The sequence below is a fragment of the Ceratosolen solmsi genome, unplaced genomic scaffold (assembly GCF_000503995.2).
Source record: "Ceratosolen solmsi marchali unplaced genomic scaffold, CerSol_1.0 scaffold2, whole genome shotgun sequence".
NCBI classification, from domain to species: domain Eukaryota; kingdom Metazoa; phylum Arthropoda; class Insecta; order Hymenoptera; family Agaonidae; genus Ceratosolen; species Ceratosolen solmsi.
Window position 1 is genome coordinate 2132067 of NW_011948422.1, and position 15114 is coordinate 2147180.

Here is a 15114-nt window from a genome sequence, read left to right on the forward strand (position 1 = left end):
GATGTGAATTGTACATTTTAAGAAATTTGATTCGACCACTCAAGAGCCATTAATTAATATATCGAATAAATTTTATCCGTTAATGTCATTGCAACTAAAGATGAGAATGTTTTTTTTTTCTTTTCTTTTTTTTTTAATGGGAAATCTTTCATCGTGTGTTTGATGAACATGTAGTGAAATTTTTACAAAGTCTTAGAACGACCTCAACAGAAAGTGTATGCATTCATAAAGCATTACCACTAAGGTGTACAAGTGCATGAAAGAAACCTCGATGAAATGCCATAATATAGTTATAAATTGTATGTAATAATAATAACAATTGATGAATTCTAATTTCGTAATTAGAAATAGGAATGGATGAGAGTAGTTGAAACATCGATGGCCAATGTAAATTGTATATTTGTTACACTTAAAATCTTCAAATTCGTGATGGACATAACACTGCGATACTTTCTTTTTATATATATATATATATATATATATATATATATAAAAATATAAATCAATACGCTATAAAATTGAAATATAATTTAAATTATCGCCGATAAAAATATAAATCATTATGGAAGAATTTTACAAAAATTGCTACTGAAAATTATAAATGCCAGTACGTTAAGAATTTTGAAATATAGCTTACATTTACTTCAAATTATATTAAAGTGTGGAATTTATAGATATTTTAACTGTAATGTAAAATGAGTCTAATTCAATGACAAATGACGTTATTTAATATTATATTAATCATTGGTTGATCGTTAGAAATTATTTTATCTAAAAGCTCTTAATGTAACCTGAAATTTTTCAAATATTTTGAAGTACATAAAAATAATTAATAGTATTATTAAATGAAATGTTGGGTTCATTTTTCTAGTATTTGATATTTCATTGTTGGTTAATTAAAAATCAAAATTTATTTCATTTAAAATTTTTTTTGTTAATTATCAGTAATTATTGACTTAGTTACTATTTGAAATTATCGCAAGGATTAAGAATAATAAATAAATAAATAAATAAATAAGACCTACAAATTTGTATGTTTTAAATTTATAATGAAAATTATTTACATGAAAAATATTATGAAGCCATTTTAGAATTTTACATACGATATCGGTGAACATTATTGTACAATTATTCAATTATCATTGGAAGACTCTTGAAGTTATTTATCCCAGATTCATGTATATTTTTACATGTGAAGTACGATTTATAAGAAAAAGAAAAAAAAAACATAAAAGAAAAACATTTACATACTTAATTCGCACGTTTTAATTGTAATAGTTATTTCATGATGTACATATTCAATTTAGTTCAAGAGAGTCGTTTACATCTCGTAAAAAAAGGGCTTGAGAATTTGTTTAAATAATAATTTCATAAGAATAAATTAGGGAAGAGAGAGAGAGAGAGAGAGAGAGAGAGAGAGAGAGAGAAATGGAAAAAAGAGAAGAAAGAATGAAAGAAAGAACGAAAAGTCTTTATCCATTAGTGAAAATTAGTTGATATATGAAAATTTTAATCGTACAATTTAATCAATCGATCACCCAAAGAACATTCACACCAGACATACCAAGATTAACGCGACCAAGCATTCCGTGATCTCGAGTTTTTGCGATGTAAAGGAAAAGCAGTAGCGTATGAAACAGGTTATTTCTCCCCTGAAATACAGAAAAATTTTCATAAAATAATTAATTTTATATGCGTGCTAGAGGCGCACTAAATAGGAAACTTTTAAATGTTAACGATGAGACTTTCTCACCCTTGGAATGTCTTCATAGTCGTTACTCATCGAATCTCCAGATAGAGCGAGACAATAGTGCGGTGGATTTAATGATTGATTCACTATTATCGGACCTTTATTGCGAGGCAATTCGAATCCTGATTTTGCTAGGTACCTTGACGTAAAAGGCCGAGCGTCGGGCTGATTTAAGGGAGTTTCAAGCTGAGTGTCCATGTACGTCGAAACTAAATGCATGATAATCTAAAAGACAATGATTTTATTGAGACGTCAAGGATTTAATTAATTGTCTTAGCATAATTATTGCGTTAAATAAGAATTATTTCGCAGAGCGATACCGCTGTGTCAGTAGGTAAATTCGAGTCCCATTCTTTTCCATTGTGCGAACCACCGCTATTCCATTTAAATTCACTCATAGATCCACCTTTCGCGAGGGCCTTTATTCTCTTGACCAAATAGTCTTGGTTGTTGGACAGCTCGAGGAAAGGGACCAGAGTGGGGAGAGTGGGTATCACGCTTACGGAAAATGATTGTGCGAGCTTTCTAAGCTTATCCAGACCGACGTTTCCTGGCTGAGAGTCGCTTAGACCATGTCGTATCAAACTTGTGCAGACATTATCGATTTCTAACGCGACTCGTTCCACCACTGTTTTGCTAATCCACTAGAAAATAAAACAAAAACAAAAACAATAAATAAAAAAGCACAACAACAAATCAATATAATTTCGTTAAGTAGCTTCGTAACAACATATATATGGCGTTTCGTAAGCCTCGTATAAATAAAAAATTTAATTGATTTATTATGTTATAATATTATAAGCGTTGAAAGTAATGTAATAAGTGACATTGGCAATTTAGCCAATCGTATTTTCATTTGATATTCAAACTAACTATTGACGTACTAATGTACTCGGCTTCTCGATATTTCCTATTAAAAATACCATCTAATTAAACACTTAAATATAATTGACGCAGAACTTTTCAAAAGCCGCAATGATATTCTAACCATTTGAAAGAAAAAAAAAAAAAGAAGAAGATCGTGGCAATGCCGTTACAAAGTATATCGATCCACTTATTGATCGGTCCACTAATGATTACGATGGCGCAAGGCAAGGCAAAGCAATCGTTAACGGGAATGTACGACGACGGCTATTTAGTAAGAATAACGAGGAAACCTCGGGCTCCTCAAATTGCAGGAAGTACAATCACGAGCTCTTTCCAGGTCGATGGACGGGAGACGAAAGAGGAAACGAACGTAACTAAGGAGTGATTGTACGTACTTGCCATTCCTGGAGAGAAGGAAGAAGTTATTAAGTTGTCGTGAGCATATCGTGGTGTACTGTGTTATCAGGCAAAATATGAAATAATGCCATTCATATTATCATTAAGACGCTTAAGACGCAGGTTCGCTTCTTTGAAAACATGGGCTCCGGAAGTACATGATAATCTCATATCGAGAGCCCATACGGATAATGCAAACTTTTATCCGCACGAGAGCATTCGTATAGAATGTGAATTTCTATGGTTATTATTTCACGTTAATAGCATTAGCTTAATAAATTTAAGCAATCTCGGGGATGGAGAAACTTTTTTAAATCATTTACTTAAATAAAATTATTTACTTTTAAGCAAACGAATGATATTCGTTGGCTAGTTTATATTGCTTTAAATGGCAATTTTGTCATTATACGGATTAAGTTTCGGGTGAAAAGCGATTTGAATCAGCACACACTATAAGTATAATGTTTCGATTTATTTTCCGCAATAAGGAAATTTACCTATTTTATTATATATTTAGTGCTACGCTTGAAATTCATGTCAATTTATTTCTCTATTTGATACAAAAAATGTCAGTATTAAATTTTTGTACGTAGTAATCGATCGAATTAGCGATCGATATTAATAGAATAATTTATAAACATGCTTTCCAGAACTAATTCGAGGACTTAATGATCAAGATAGTCTCGACGACTAATCTTCTCAGGATACATATGTGTGTGTATTTATTTATATACAGAAATATATAAATGCATATATATATATATTAGTTTCAATTACCATGCGCAAGTTAGCTATCCATTGATTGACTTTGACAGGATCGATACGGTATTTTCTCCAAACGTCGGGAGCTCCAAATGCTCTCGGAGAGTTTCCTTCTTCGACGCCAGGACTAGAAGATTTGGACTTGTCTTTAAAAAGAAAACGGAAGCAATGGTATATGTGTTAATAGGGTATTCCATTAGCAATTTCTAGATTTAAATTAAACTATGTATGTATATTATGAATACGCGTACCTACTGTCGGTGCCAGTTGATAGGCACAACGTCTTAATAGAGGTGACACTTCCCCTGGACTTCGAGTCGCCGGATGAGACCAAAAAGAACTCAACAAATTTGATGGCTGATCAACATTAGTAGAATGCGATAATGATTTGCGCTCTTTCTTCGTAACTTCTTTTAAATAATTTTGCAGCTCAGCCTCGTCTTGTATAAGTTCGTCTCCAGTAAAACTGGTATTCATCGAACTGTTAAGTAATTTGTTAATAGTGGCATTTGGACTTAACGTTGACTTACGAGATAGCGGAGTATTGTATTTAGAAAATGGACTAGAAGTTGAATAATCCTCTAGTATATAAATAAGAACAAAATGAGAATATTTTAACAAATATATTAAACGGATGATACATAGAAGAGCGCTCACTCGATTCGTTTAAACCAGAAGTGCCGAGGGTGCTCGAATGCCTGCTGAGATTCATACAAGAAAAATTGAGCGGCGTGCTGGGCTCTGATGGCTTTTGCTGTACGGGAACTTCATTTCTAAACAATGGATCGTCGTCGGATATTCCTAAAAGCTTTCTTTGTTTAACCGTCAATGTAACTGGTTTTAAGCCATACATCGCCATCGTGTACTTTATCAAATGATATATGGAATTGAGACCAAATATCGACGCTAAGCACCACTCGATCCATGAAAATGGCTTATACGCAATTCCGCCGTAAAATCTGAAATTCAGACCACGTTCCAAAAGATTTATCACGGCGCTAAGAAAAAAAAAGGGCACACGTCCCCTCCAACAGCCAAGACTTACATATCAAAAATGACAACGCCAAACAGGACACTGTTGATGAAAAATAAGGTTATTGCATTTTTCGCTTTTTTCTGCATCTGCCGGACATCCAGTGTTTGCTCAACTTGTGGCTTCGGCGTCAGAACCCTGCAACAGAATATCGAACGTCAATGAGGGAGCAGGAGTACGCCAGACAGCTTCACCGACTCAAATCGCAAAAAAGAAAAGACAAAAATCCGTAAACACGACCAAATGACAAACAACCCTCGCAGCGAAGTGATAAGTAGTGTGCGGAAAACTGTCGCTAAATAAAACAGAAATCCAGGGAAGAAAAGCCCGTACTTGGTTAACGTAACCCCACGCCAACAACAACAAGCGAGATTGATTTACCGTGCACTCGGTGAGATGCAGCGCATCGGCGAATGAAAATCGCCCATGTCTTGGCGATCCGGACGTGCACTATCAATCTATTAATAGCTCATTATCGTCCCGAATCCGCTAGGGTATTTTGCCTCCAGGGGACGCGGTGCAGAGGATCGACCGGCCTCGTAAACAACTCTCTCGCTTACCGGAGTACTCGAACAATGGCGGTACTCGCGCCAGTGGCTCCATCTCCTCCTCCTCCTTCTCCTTCTCAACCGTCCCCTTCGCCGCTCGGCCGGCCACTTCCGTTTGTCACGAGACCGTTCGAGGAGGGCGCGCATGCGCCGTGTGCACAGTAACCTCGCTTACGCGAATTCCCTCAACGTGCCGAGCTGGACGTCGCGTCCCTTCCTATTCCGTCAAAATGGTGAGTCTTCTCCGGATGTCGCGCGTGCTCGCTAAATCTGATTTAATCAGAGCCTGATGGGAGCATCCAGGATCTTCGACGGCACTCGCAGCAAGTGCCGACTATGCTTTCGTATTGTCAATTGTGATTTTCGTTTTAGGGTATTGACATCAATCATAAACATGATCGAAAAGTTCGGCGAACGGAGCCCAAGTCGCAGGACGTTTATCTACGACTTTTGGTGAAGGTATGTACATGTATCCTATTACTCAGTCTATCGTTGATAATTAGATATTAGAGTTTGTCCTACGTCCTTTGTTCTTGGCCTACGTGAACGCGCGTATCCTTAATATTATTGTTGCTTTTTTTCTCGTCTTTTTTTGGGTTATCTGTAGGTTAGTGGACTAACCTGAATCTTCCACTCGTGTATTATAATTTCAATAAATTTTACGTATACGCGACTACGCGTATCTATGCCCGTACATACGTTTAACGATTTAGTAGAGAAAGTTTATTGATATTGTTGTATTTTCCTTATTTGCGAACTGCACTCTGTGGCAGATCATTCTGAAATCTGTTTCAATTTTAAAGTTCGCTATAGTAAGTTCAATCATCCTATTCAATCTTTCTATTTTGTAAAAGAGAGATCGTTATAATGATTGATACATTTTAGTTTTGTAATGCCTTAAGGTATTTAAGGAAGCAACATTTAGTTCATTAATATTAATTCCGTTGTCATTTTAGTTATACAGATTTTTAGCTAGAAGGACTCGCTCAAAGTTTAATCGCATCATTCTGAAGCGGCTGTTCATGAGCAGAATTCATCGCCCTCCAATTTCATTGGCTCGCATCACTAGATTTATGAAGAAGCCAGGACGCGAAGATTGTATCGCCGTTATCGTAGGTACGGTTACGGACGATGCCAGAATCTTTGAAGTCCCAAAATTAACGGCAAGTATTACTTTATAAGCTATTATTGGTGGATATCCTATTATGGAAAACTTTGAGGTATAAAAAATTGAAATATCAACAATTAAGTTGATTTTATGTTATATATCGTAGAGTTTTATTTTTGTCTCGCAATTGTTTATTTTTAATAATAGCGATTTTTCAAATATCGTACTTTTTACTTGAATAAACTATGTAATCGTATTATCTTAAAACTATCGACTTAAATTATATATTCAGTAATTTCGTTTTTTTCAATTCTTTTTCTTTGTCTAATTTTTAAGTCTATGCTCGCATAAAAACACTTTAAATTATAATTCAGTTACTTTTTTATAAATAATAGATTACCTACGGTCGATAAGATACTTTCTCTAATAAAATTATAAAAGATTGCAATACTTTATCGATATTTATATAAATTACATTTATGTACGTCGACTCGTGCATTAATTTAAGCTAATCTAATTGTTTCGATAGATCTGCGCCCTCCGTGTGACCGAGAAGGCCCGTGGCCGAATTCTCAAGGCTGGAGGAGAAATCATTACTTTCGACCAATTGGCACTGCGCTCTCCGACTGGTCGTAAAACAGTTTTGATACAAGGACCTCGTAAAGCACGCGAAGCTGTTAAGCACTTTGGCCCTGCTCCTGGAGTACCGCACTCGCACACAAAACCACTGGTACGCTCCAAGGGCCGTAAGTTTGAGAGAGCAAGAGGTCGCAGACGCAGCTGTGGTTATAAAAAGTAAAAGTGTGGAAGAGCAGGTTGTAAGTGAAATTTGTGGGAAATAAAAATCTGTATTTACATAAGCAGTTGTATATCTTTATTATTTTAAAGAGCGAAAGAGAAAGTGAGAGAAAGGAAAATGCGATTGGACGGAGAGAAAAATGTTATTTTGACATTTCCTCCTTCCCGGTGGAGCCAATTTTTCCCTTTGTTTTGAATTTTAATTTTTATTGGCATTGGGAAAATATTGCACCATCTCTTCCTCAGCTTTCTCCTCATTTTCACTTACGTGATAGGGTCCTATTCCAGCAAACGATAAAAAAGCTTCGTTATTAAGCTTTTGAATAACGCAGATGAAGACTTCGTAACTGTAACATTTATCAATTATTCAGCGAAGTATAAAATTTCACGATTCTCTTAATCAACCTTCTGACGGTCATTTAATTTATGTCGCAAAATATCAAAAAAAAAAAAAAAAAAAAAAAAAAAAAAATAATCATAATACCTCGTTTTCTCTTTAACTTCATTGTCAAATTGTTCGATGCTCACTGCAATTAGCTTCGGCTTAGGTAGCCTGTCCTGCTTAAAAACTCCAAAATGCAAAACTTCACTTTTATACGTTTCTAATACCACCTGCAATTCCTTTCGCCTTGGACTGTCGTATTTAAACAAGGTTTTTGGGATTACATACGTAGGATCGATGTACTGAGGATTATACAACCGGACGATATAATAATGTTACATTATTTACAAATTACAAAATCAATAAAGGCCATGTATTACTGGATATGTTGATTCGATGTATTTCGGGAAAAGGGCACGAAATACAACGGCTCTGTTTCTTGCATTGAATGGAATCCAAATTGTTGTTAAAGTCAATTGTTTATCGTCGCTCGACATCATGCTTGCCGAGTCTCTCGTCAAATTGGATAACGAAGGCAAATTACGTTCTACGAAGCTGTACGAAAGCGAGCGTTAAGAGACATGAAAAAGAAAAAAGGAAGAAATAAAGCATTGAAAATTAATTTAAAACGATGTTGGAAAATGATGATGGCTCGGTTAAGAATGTCACTTGGTCAATCCACTGTATGTACCTACGTACATCAATGAGAAATAATATATTTTCATTTGCAAAAGACCTCACCTTACAAACACTTTAAAATACCTGTATTTATATATCTTTGTATCATACAAAAATCATTCTATGGCTAATTATTATCTCAATTTGATAATAAACAAAAATAAAGAATAGATCGATAAAGATGAAAGTAGAATGCTTTTCACAGTCATAATTTCCTATTGATGAAATAAAAATGACGATATTACCAACCATCCTTCGGCGAGTTCGTCGATCGTTGGTGGTATTACCGGTTCTCCAAACAGGATATCCATCAGATCAGTGTCTATGTCCTTATTCGACGATTTATTATTAATTTTCAAACGTAAGCATACACAGGTGCCATCCAATAGCAGTTTTTTTGTCAATTCCGTAATTTCGAATTCGCTCTGTCAAAGTACGAATAGAATGTCGAATAATTATTATTTACTTTGTTATCAGCAATGCTTAACTTCTAAGTAAAATAATCCTTCATAATTCGATTTTACGTCACAAAAAAAAAATACTCCAGATATTACATATAAAATTAAATTAAAAATACACTTGTTATTGTTAATTGGATTAATTAACAAATGAAGAAGCGTTTGCTCTTAAAAACTTAAGAGTATTAAAACTTATTTTCTTATTGGAGAATAACTAATATTTATGAACAATTATATAAGAAAATTGAGAATTTTCTCCCGAAAGTTTCGAAAAGTTTTAATAGTCGAATCTTTAGATTTCGTTTGCATTTATAATTACGGTAACGATGAATCTAAATTTAAATAAATACAGAAAATATGATTGGATCGACATTATTTAAAAAATAAAATAAAATAATAATTAACTTAAAAATTAATTAATGAATAATTAAAGATACTCCTCGAATACTGAATAACTTATCGAGACATTCTTTTTTTCTGAATTTTAATAGCTTTTTTGTTTTTCCAAAGAAAACTAGTAAAACATTAAGAAAAAAGAGATGCCATATTTACAATTGCGAAGCATTGCGAAATAGCTTTAATAAATACATATATATATATATATATATATATATATATATATATATACACACACATATATGTAATAATAATTGATTAAATATACGCGTGTGTACATCTAAATTAAAGATGAACGAGTCTTTAGGTTGCAAGACTAGCGAAGTCTATGAATTCGTCGAGGTTCGTAAAGATAATAATAATAATGATAACAGCAGCAACAACGTATAATTATCGTTGAAAATTATGGCCAAATTAATTACTGGAACGTTGTCATGTGACATTTCGTTTGCCCTATTAGGCTATTATTGTTGTTCAGAGCATTAAAACTTAATCTCAAAAAAAAAAAAAAAAAAAAAAAAAAAAAATAATAATAATAATAAAATGGCCAGAAGCCCAGCGCGGAGGCTTTTTCAACTCACTTCCTTAATCAAGTAATCGCAGCTTTCTTCGTCAAACGTTACTTGGACCGTTTGCTCGATTCTGTAAAGCCCCGATAATTTATGAATGAGCTCGGCGAATACTGGACTGGCGTCGTTGTCGATGATCTTTCCCTCCTCGTCTTTCAAAGCCCATGGGAATAGGATGACGCAAGACTCGTAGCACAGCGAGTCGATCAAGTGCTGCAGCTCCGCCTCGTATTTCCTTCTATTAATCGCCTCTGCGGCCAATTAATTACTCACTTTGTTAATTTGACGCGTTGGCGATTATGATTAATGACGGAGGGATAGATAGACGGAAGAAATTAAAAGGCGAATAATAATAATACCTTCACGAATACATCGTTCGGCCTCTTCGATCGCTCGAGCCTCCTCGTAAATTTTCACTCTCTCTATTTCCTTGGGACAGAGTTCGTTCACGGGCAGCGAGTATCTAAACAAATTGCATATCCGCTTTAATAAATATCAAACGATTAATTATCGTGCCCGCGCGCGCGTGTGTGTAATTGGAGACGGGAGCAGGAATAACCAAACTCACTCTGGCGGATGATTAGTATGCAGTCTCTTTATCTCCTTAGTCAGTAGCTCCACGAGTTTCGGGCAATTGGCTCCGAACATAAAATTAATCATTTTACCTTCCTGCGGACAATGGAGAAGGGCTTAAAACGCAAAACGCAATTAACAATTTGTTGCATAAATTTCATGGCGAGCCTCGACTTACGCGTATGAACATCCACACGGGCTCGCTTTTGCCACGAAAACGAGAGAGCGACGTGATGTTGTCGCACTTGGCCTATAAATTCGAAAATACGGTGTCTCTCATCTTTCGACTTTCATTTGGCATCGACGACGCGGCGATCGAACCACCGCGATGGGAAATTTATCGCACACAGTGGGAGATAAATTCAGCTAATCGTTCATCATATAGCAAACTTACGTAGTAAATAATAGATTAGGAATTGGCCATTTTAGTCGCCACGTCGTCGCCTCTTCCCAAGCCGACCAGTCTAACGAATTGCACGCAAGAGCCTTACCGTCGCGTAATTCAAATTGTCATCTCCTAATTCAATCTTGATCCTCTTGAGTACGCTGATCATGCTGGTACAGGGCCCACTCCACTCCGAGTAGATGTCGACAACTAATGATTAAAGCGCTGACTTTATTAAGGAGATTGATCGACGAACGAGTGCGTTTGTTTGTAAATACAAGGCAAGATCTCGCGAGGTGCGTGAACATTACGATTGTGAACATTTCGATTTTTCCAATAAGCGTAAGTGCACACTTGCACGTAAGCCCAAAAAAGCGTATTATCATTATCATCATCATTATCATTATCATTATTATTTATTATAACGTACGAATTAAGCCGGGGAGCTTCAGTATTTTCTCCCATTCGTCGTCCGTTGTCACGTCGGTCTGCAATGCCGCCGCCAAGTTCTTCCTCATTTTTCGTCCTTTTCCACGCAGACCGCCCTTTAAAATAATGCATAATCAATCGCTATTTGTATTTTATTATTTATATAATGGAAGGAAAAGCCTGCGTTGCTGCATTAAAATGCCCTACAACCAAAGATACATAACATAGCAAAGAGAAACTTTTATCATGTCGGCCATATCGGATGGGAATTAATTATATATGATTAATTGATGGATTAGATTATATTAAACGTGGCGTCTCACTTATCGCGAAATTATTATCGTCAAACAATGAACGATGCAGGTAAGTCGCCCGTAATTTCGATATTGGAATTAATTAGTCACCCGTTTTCGTGCGAGCATCCTTATCAGCAAAGCGCAAAGCCGACGTCTCTCCAATATGAAAAAAAAAAAAATAAATAAATAAATAACTTTCAAAATCAAGTAAAACTGGCCAGAGCATCCAATTCGCCCTTCGGCTTTATTCCGCAAGAATCGCGGATTAACTACGGCGGCGAGGCCTCAAGTACCTTACCTTACCCACGCTAATGAAATAAAAGCAAGAAAAAGGTCCGACCGACTAGGTGGCGAGAGGGGGCGGGGATCGTGCAAGAGGAGACGGGGACACTAAGTACAAGGGAAGATGGTACATTGTAGCGTGGGTGCACGCGAGTTGCTACCCCATATTATTAGACATCGTCAATCTAAAATCCGACACAGATGATAATTATCGATATTGCCGAGTTTACGACCCGAGCCTTTTTCTTCCATTTTTTTCTTCTTTTCTTTGTGTGATGGGAGGCGGGGACTGGAGACTCGCGAGGGCAGAACGCGGCGACTGGAACGGACTCGCTCTCTCATTCCAGCACCCTCTCCCCCGCCCCCTTTTTAATACTAGTAAAGCGTCGTAGAGCAAACTCTTCCGTGCGCTTCTTGAATATTACTTTATTATTGCTTTGTTTGCTTTGTTTTATGTCTCGTCGAGGCAGTGGAACGTCGTAGGACGCGTTGCGTGTATCGCAAGAAGCGAATCCTCCGGTGCTCGTCGGCGTCAATTGTTCCTTATGCTCCCACTATGCACCACCGTCGAGGATTTTTAATTAAAATTCTTTTTCGTGATCCAATTACATGAGAAACCTCAGGCTTTTGACTTTTTTGGGTTGCCCCTGCCGAGTGACGATTCATTTTGTTTTCCCTCGGCTACTTGCAATAGCTTCGCGCACCTTCACTTCTTCTTCACTTTGTCCCTTTCTTTCATTCATTACTTAGTTTTATTACTTAGTTTATTCGGTTTAGTACTCGGCGGTGCAGCTCGTCTTGAAATTTACAATTACACGAAACGGCTTATTGGGATTAAACCGCTTAATTGGATTTTACGAATACGGATAACGAAGCGCCTTTTACGTGATTTTGCAATGAAAATTATTTCAACCTTAAATTTGAACGTTGACATTAGCGATCGTTAATTATATCCATAGTCCGGACCATTAAGTTTCCCACTCTGTATTCAATAAAAATATTACGTTTTTTTTTTATCGACAGTTTTCTTAAAATGCAATTAAAAATACTAGTCGTGTATATATAAAAAAAAAAAAAAAAAAAAAAAAAAAAAAAAAAAAAACGCATTGAGTTTCGGTTTTTTAGTGTATATTTCATGTAATCGTAATTTAAGTAAAATATATATATATAAAGTCTCGATTATTAGCTGTTCCATTGTAACGCAAAAGAAGATGAAAATTTTAGAAATCGCCGAGACGGCTAGTTATTGTATAAATCATTGGGGTAGGGGGGGGGGAGAAAATAGATTATAAGCACATTGGCAAATTATGGATTGATTATTAGAAAATGCAATGCATAATTGTACATGATCCGAGTATAAATTTGGCATGCTTAAGTACAATTAGTAAAAGAAATCCGACCTACAATTCTATTCATCCGACCTATTCGCGAATATTCGCAAGTACATGTAAACATGCATGTTCCTACCAATATTTAGGACCTCAATGTGCCCGAGTAATTAAATATTTTGTTCTACGATTTCGCGCAAAAACAATTTTTATTTTTACCTAGGGTATAAAAGTATGGAGTTTGTTAGTTTCTGTGACTATTAATTGATTGGAAGTTAATATTTATATCGATATATTGTGGGTTGTAAAATATGGGTAGACGCCATAACGTAAGTTGAAAATTTTGAAGCCTTCGGATGCGCAGGGAATTTCACTAATAAACGTAACGATGATTTTCCTCGACTCTTAAATGCCAAAACTTGTCATATTCATAAAAATAAACGTATTTCTTTTGGATGACTTACAATTACTGTTACTACTAATAATAATAATAAGCGTGCAAAACAACCTTTCAAATATTCGAGATTATATTTTTGTTACCTAATAGCATTAATAATATCATTGCGAAATAATATTGTGAATTAAATGGAACCGTAAGGTGTTGTTATCCCTTTGTTGTGAAAGCATTTTTTTTTTGCTGGGCCATTACTATTTAAATAAATTTCCTATTATCAATGCTTTAATAGAACAATAATATATACTTCACTTTCCGATCCAACATTACAAAATATTTTCAAACTTTTACGAAGGTTGTAAGCGAAGCCTGAGTGGTGGATAAATTCGATAGTGAAAACTACGTTATTGTAACGCAACATGCTCGTGTAATTTAAGAAATACTTTCAATGCAATAATTACATTTATAAGTTTCATAAGCGCTCAGGGCCATTGGAATGATAAAAAAGTAGTTTTATTTTGAATGCCTCTTGAATGGATGAAGTACTTTAAATAATTTAATCGCTCATATTTATAAAATTTCATAATTGATAATACACACACGCACACACACTAAAAGTAGTACAAGTTAAGAAATTTATAAAATTACTAACCTCTATCCAATGCTTTAATAATAAATAAAATAAAGAATATTAGTAATTAGAGTTTGCGCATAACTTTAATTTATATTTCTTCTAGAATTATTTTGTTTTTATGTATTTTTTATTTATCCATAATAATACATTTCAATAAATCACAAGGGACAACAAAAAAAAGAAGAAGAAAAACGAGCCTTTTCAAGCATTTATTCAAGTTTGGAAGGAGTTCAATCTTTAATCTAATTAGTTAGATGTCAATTGCTAATTTATAAAGAATTGAAATACTTATAAAACATTTTACTAAATTAACGTTAATGTTAACTTTCTAACAGTACGATTTATTTAAGAATTAAATGTTAACATTGTAATGCATAATTTGAAATTGAATATGTTAAATGTGAGATCTGCAATTCGAATATCAATGATGAATTTTTCTCATTTTATCGTTTGTTATTAATTTGCATGACCGAATTGTAAAGAAATATTGGATAAATCATAAATAAAATTTACATGCAAACGTTTCAGTTGTATACTATTAAAACGTACATTTGGACTTATTAAAACGTCACAACGATTATAGTGTTAAAATTCTTTAGTCTTGTGATTTTCAAATTGACTTCGAGTCGACACATTACATTGAAATTATTGAAATAAAGGCATCATTCCACGATTGTCCAAATTGTAATACCAATGCAATGTAAATCAATTAATTCAATAATTGTATTCAATTTCAAAAATGGGAATTATATATTATATATATATATATATATATATATATATATATATATATATATACACATAATGATTTAAGTACGTACTTAAATAATATTGCAAAAATGTGCTTCGAAATGGTATTGTAACGCAAGATCTTCTCTTTCTCTTTATTTCGTTTTTTCTTTTACAGTCACAAGCGTTTAGATGTTTGCTGCACTACCGTTGCCTAGGTAACGACTCTCCTACCACTGCACCAGCGATACTCCATTTTCCATAAATAATAATTAATAATAAATCACAATTGGAATATGTGATAAAAATGTCAAAATAA

At 34.7% G+C, this 15114-nt stretch overlaps 3 protein-coding genes across 3 annotated transcripts; 1 reads left to right on the forward strand and 2 right to left on the reverse strand.

Annotated features, from left to right (window-relative positions):
• Positions 1–1460: 1460 nt before the first annotated feature.
• Positions 1461–5406, reverse strand: LOC105361766 (transmembrane protein 209). The gene is made up of 8 exons (XM_011499030.1): positions 5190–5406; positions 4821–4946; positions 4433–4734; positions 4027–4356; positions 3791–3921; positions 2071–2394; positions 1754–1975; positions 1461–1652 (listed from the first exon to the last, which is right to left on the reverse strand). The coding sequence occupies exons 1-8, from the start codon at positions 5234–5236 to the stop codon at positions 1527–1529; spliced, it is 1608 nt and encodes a 535-aa protein (XP_011497332.1). The 5' UTR covers positions 5237–5406; the 3' UTR covers positions 1461–1526.
• An 82-nt stretch (positions 5407–5488) lies between these two features.
• Positions 5489–7324, forward strand: RpL18 (ribosomal protein L18). Its single transcript, XM_011499031.1, has 4 exons — positions 5489–5589; positions 5729–5815; positions 6313–6519; positions 6994–7324. The coding sequence occupies exons 1-4, from the start codon at positions 5587–5589 to the stop codon at positions 7261–7263; spliced, it is 567 nt and encodes a 188-aa protein (XP_011497333.1). The 5' UTR covers positions 5489–5586; the 3' UTR covers positions 7264–7324.
• A 119-nt stretch (positions 7325–7443) lies between these two features.
• LOC105361768 (uncharacterized) lies at positions 7444–15040 on the reverse strand. The gene is made up of 11 exons (XM_011499032.1): positions 14888–15040; positions 11134–11248; positions 10810–10913; positions 10497–10568; positions 10314–10414; positions 10105–10208; positions 9758–9996; positions 8572–8747; positions 8025–8199; positions 7747–7946; positions 7444–7609 (listed from the first exon to the last, which is right to left on the reverse strand). Exons 2-11 carry the CDS (start codon positions 11219–11221, stop codon positions 7462–7464), a joined length of 1407 nt encoding a protein of 468 aa, XP_011497334.1. The 5' UTR covers positions 11222–11248; positions 14888–15040; the 3' UTR covers positions 7444–7461.
• Positions 15041–15114: the final 74 nt, after the last annotated feature.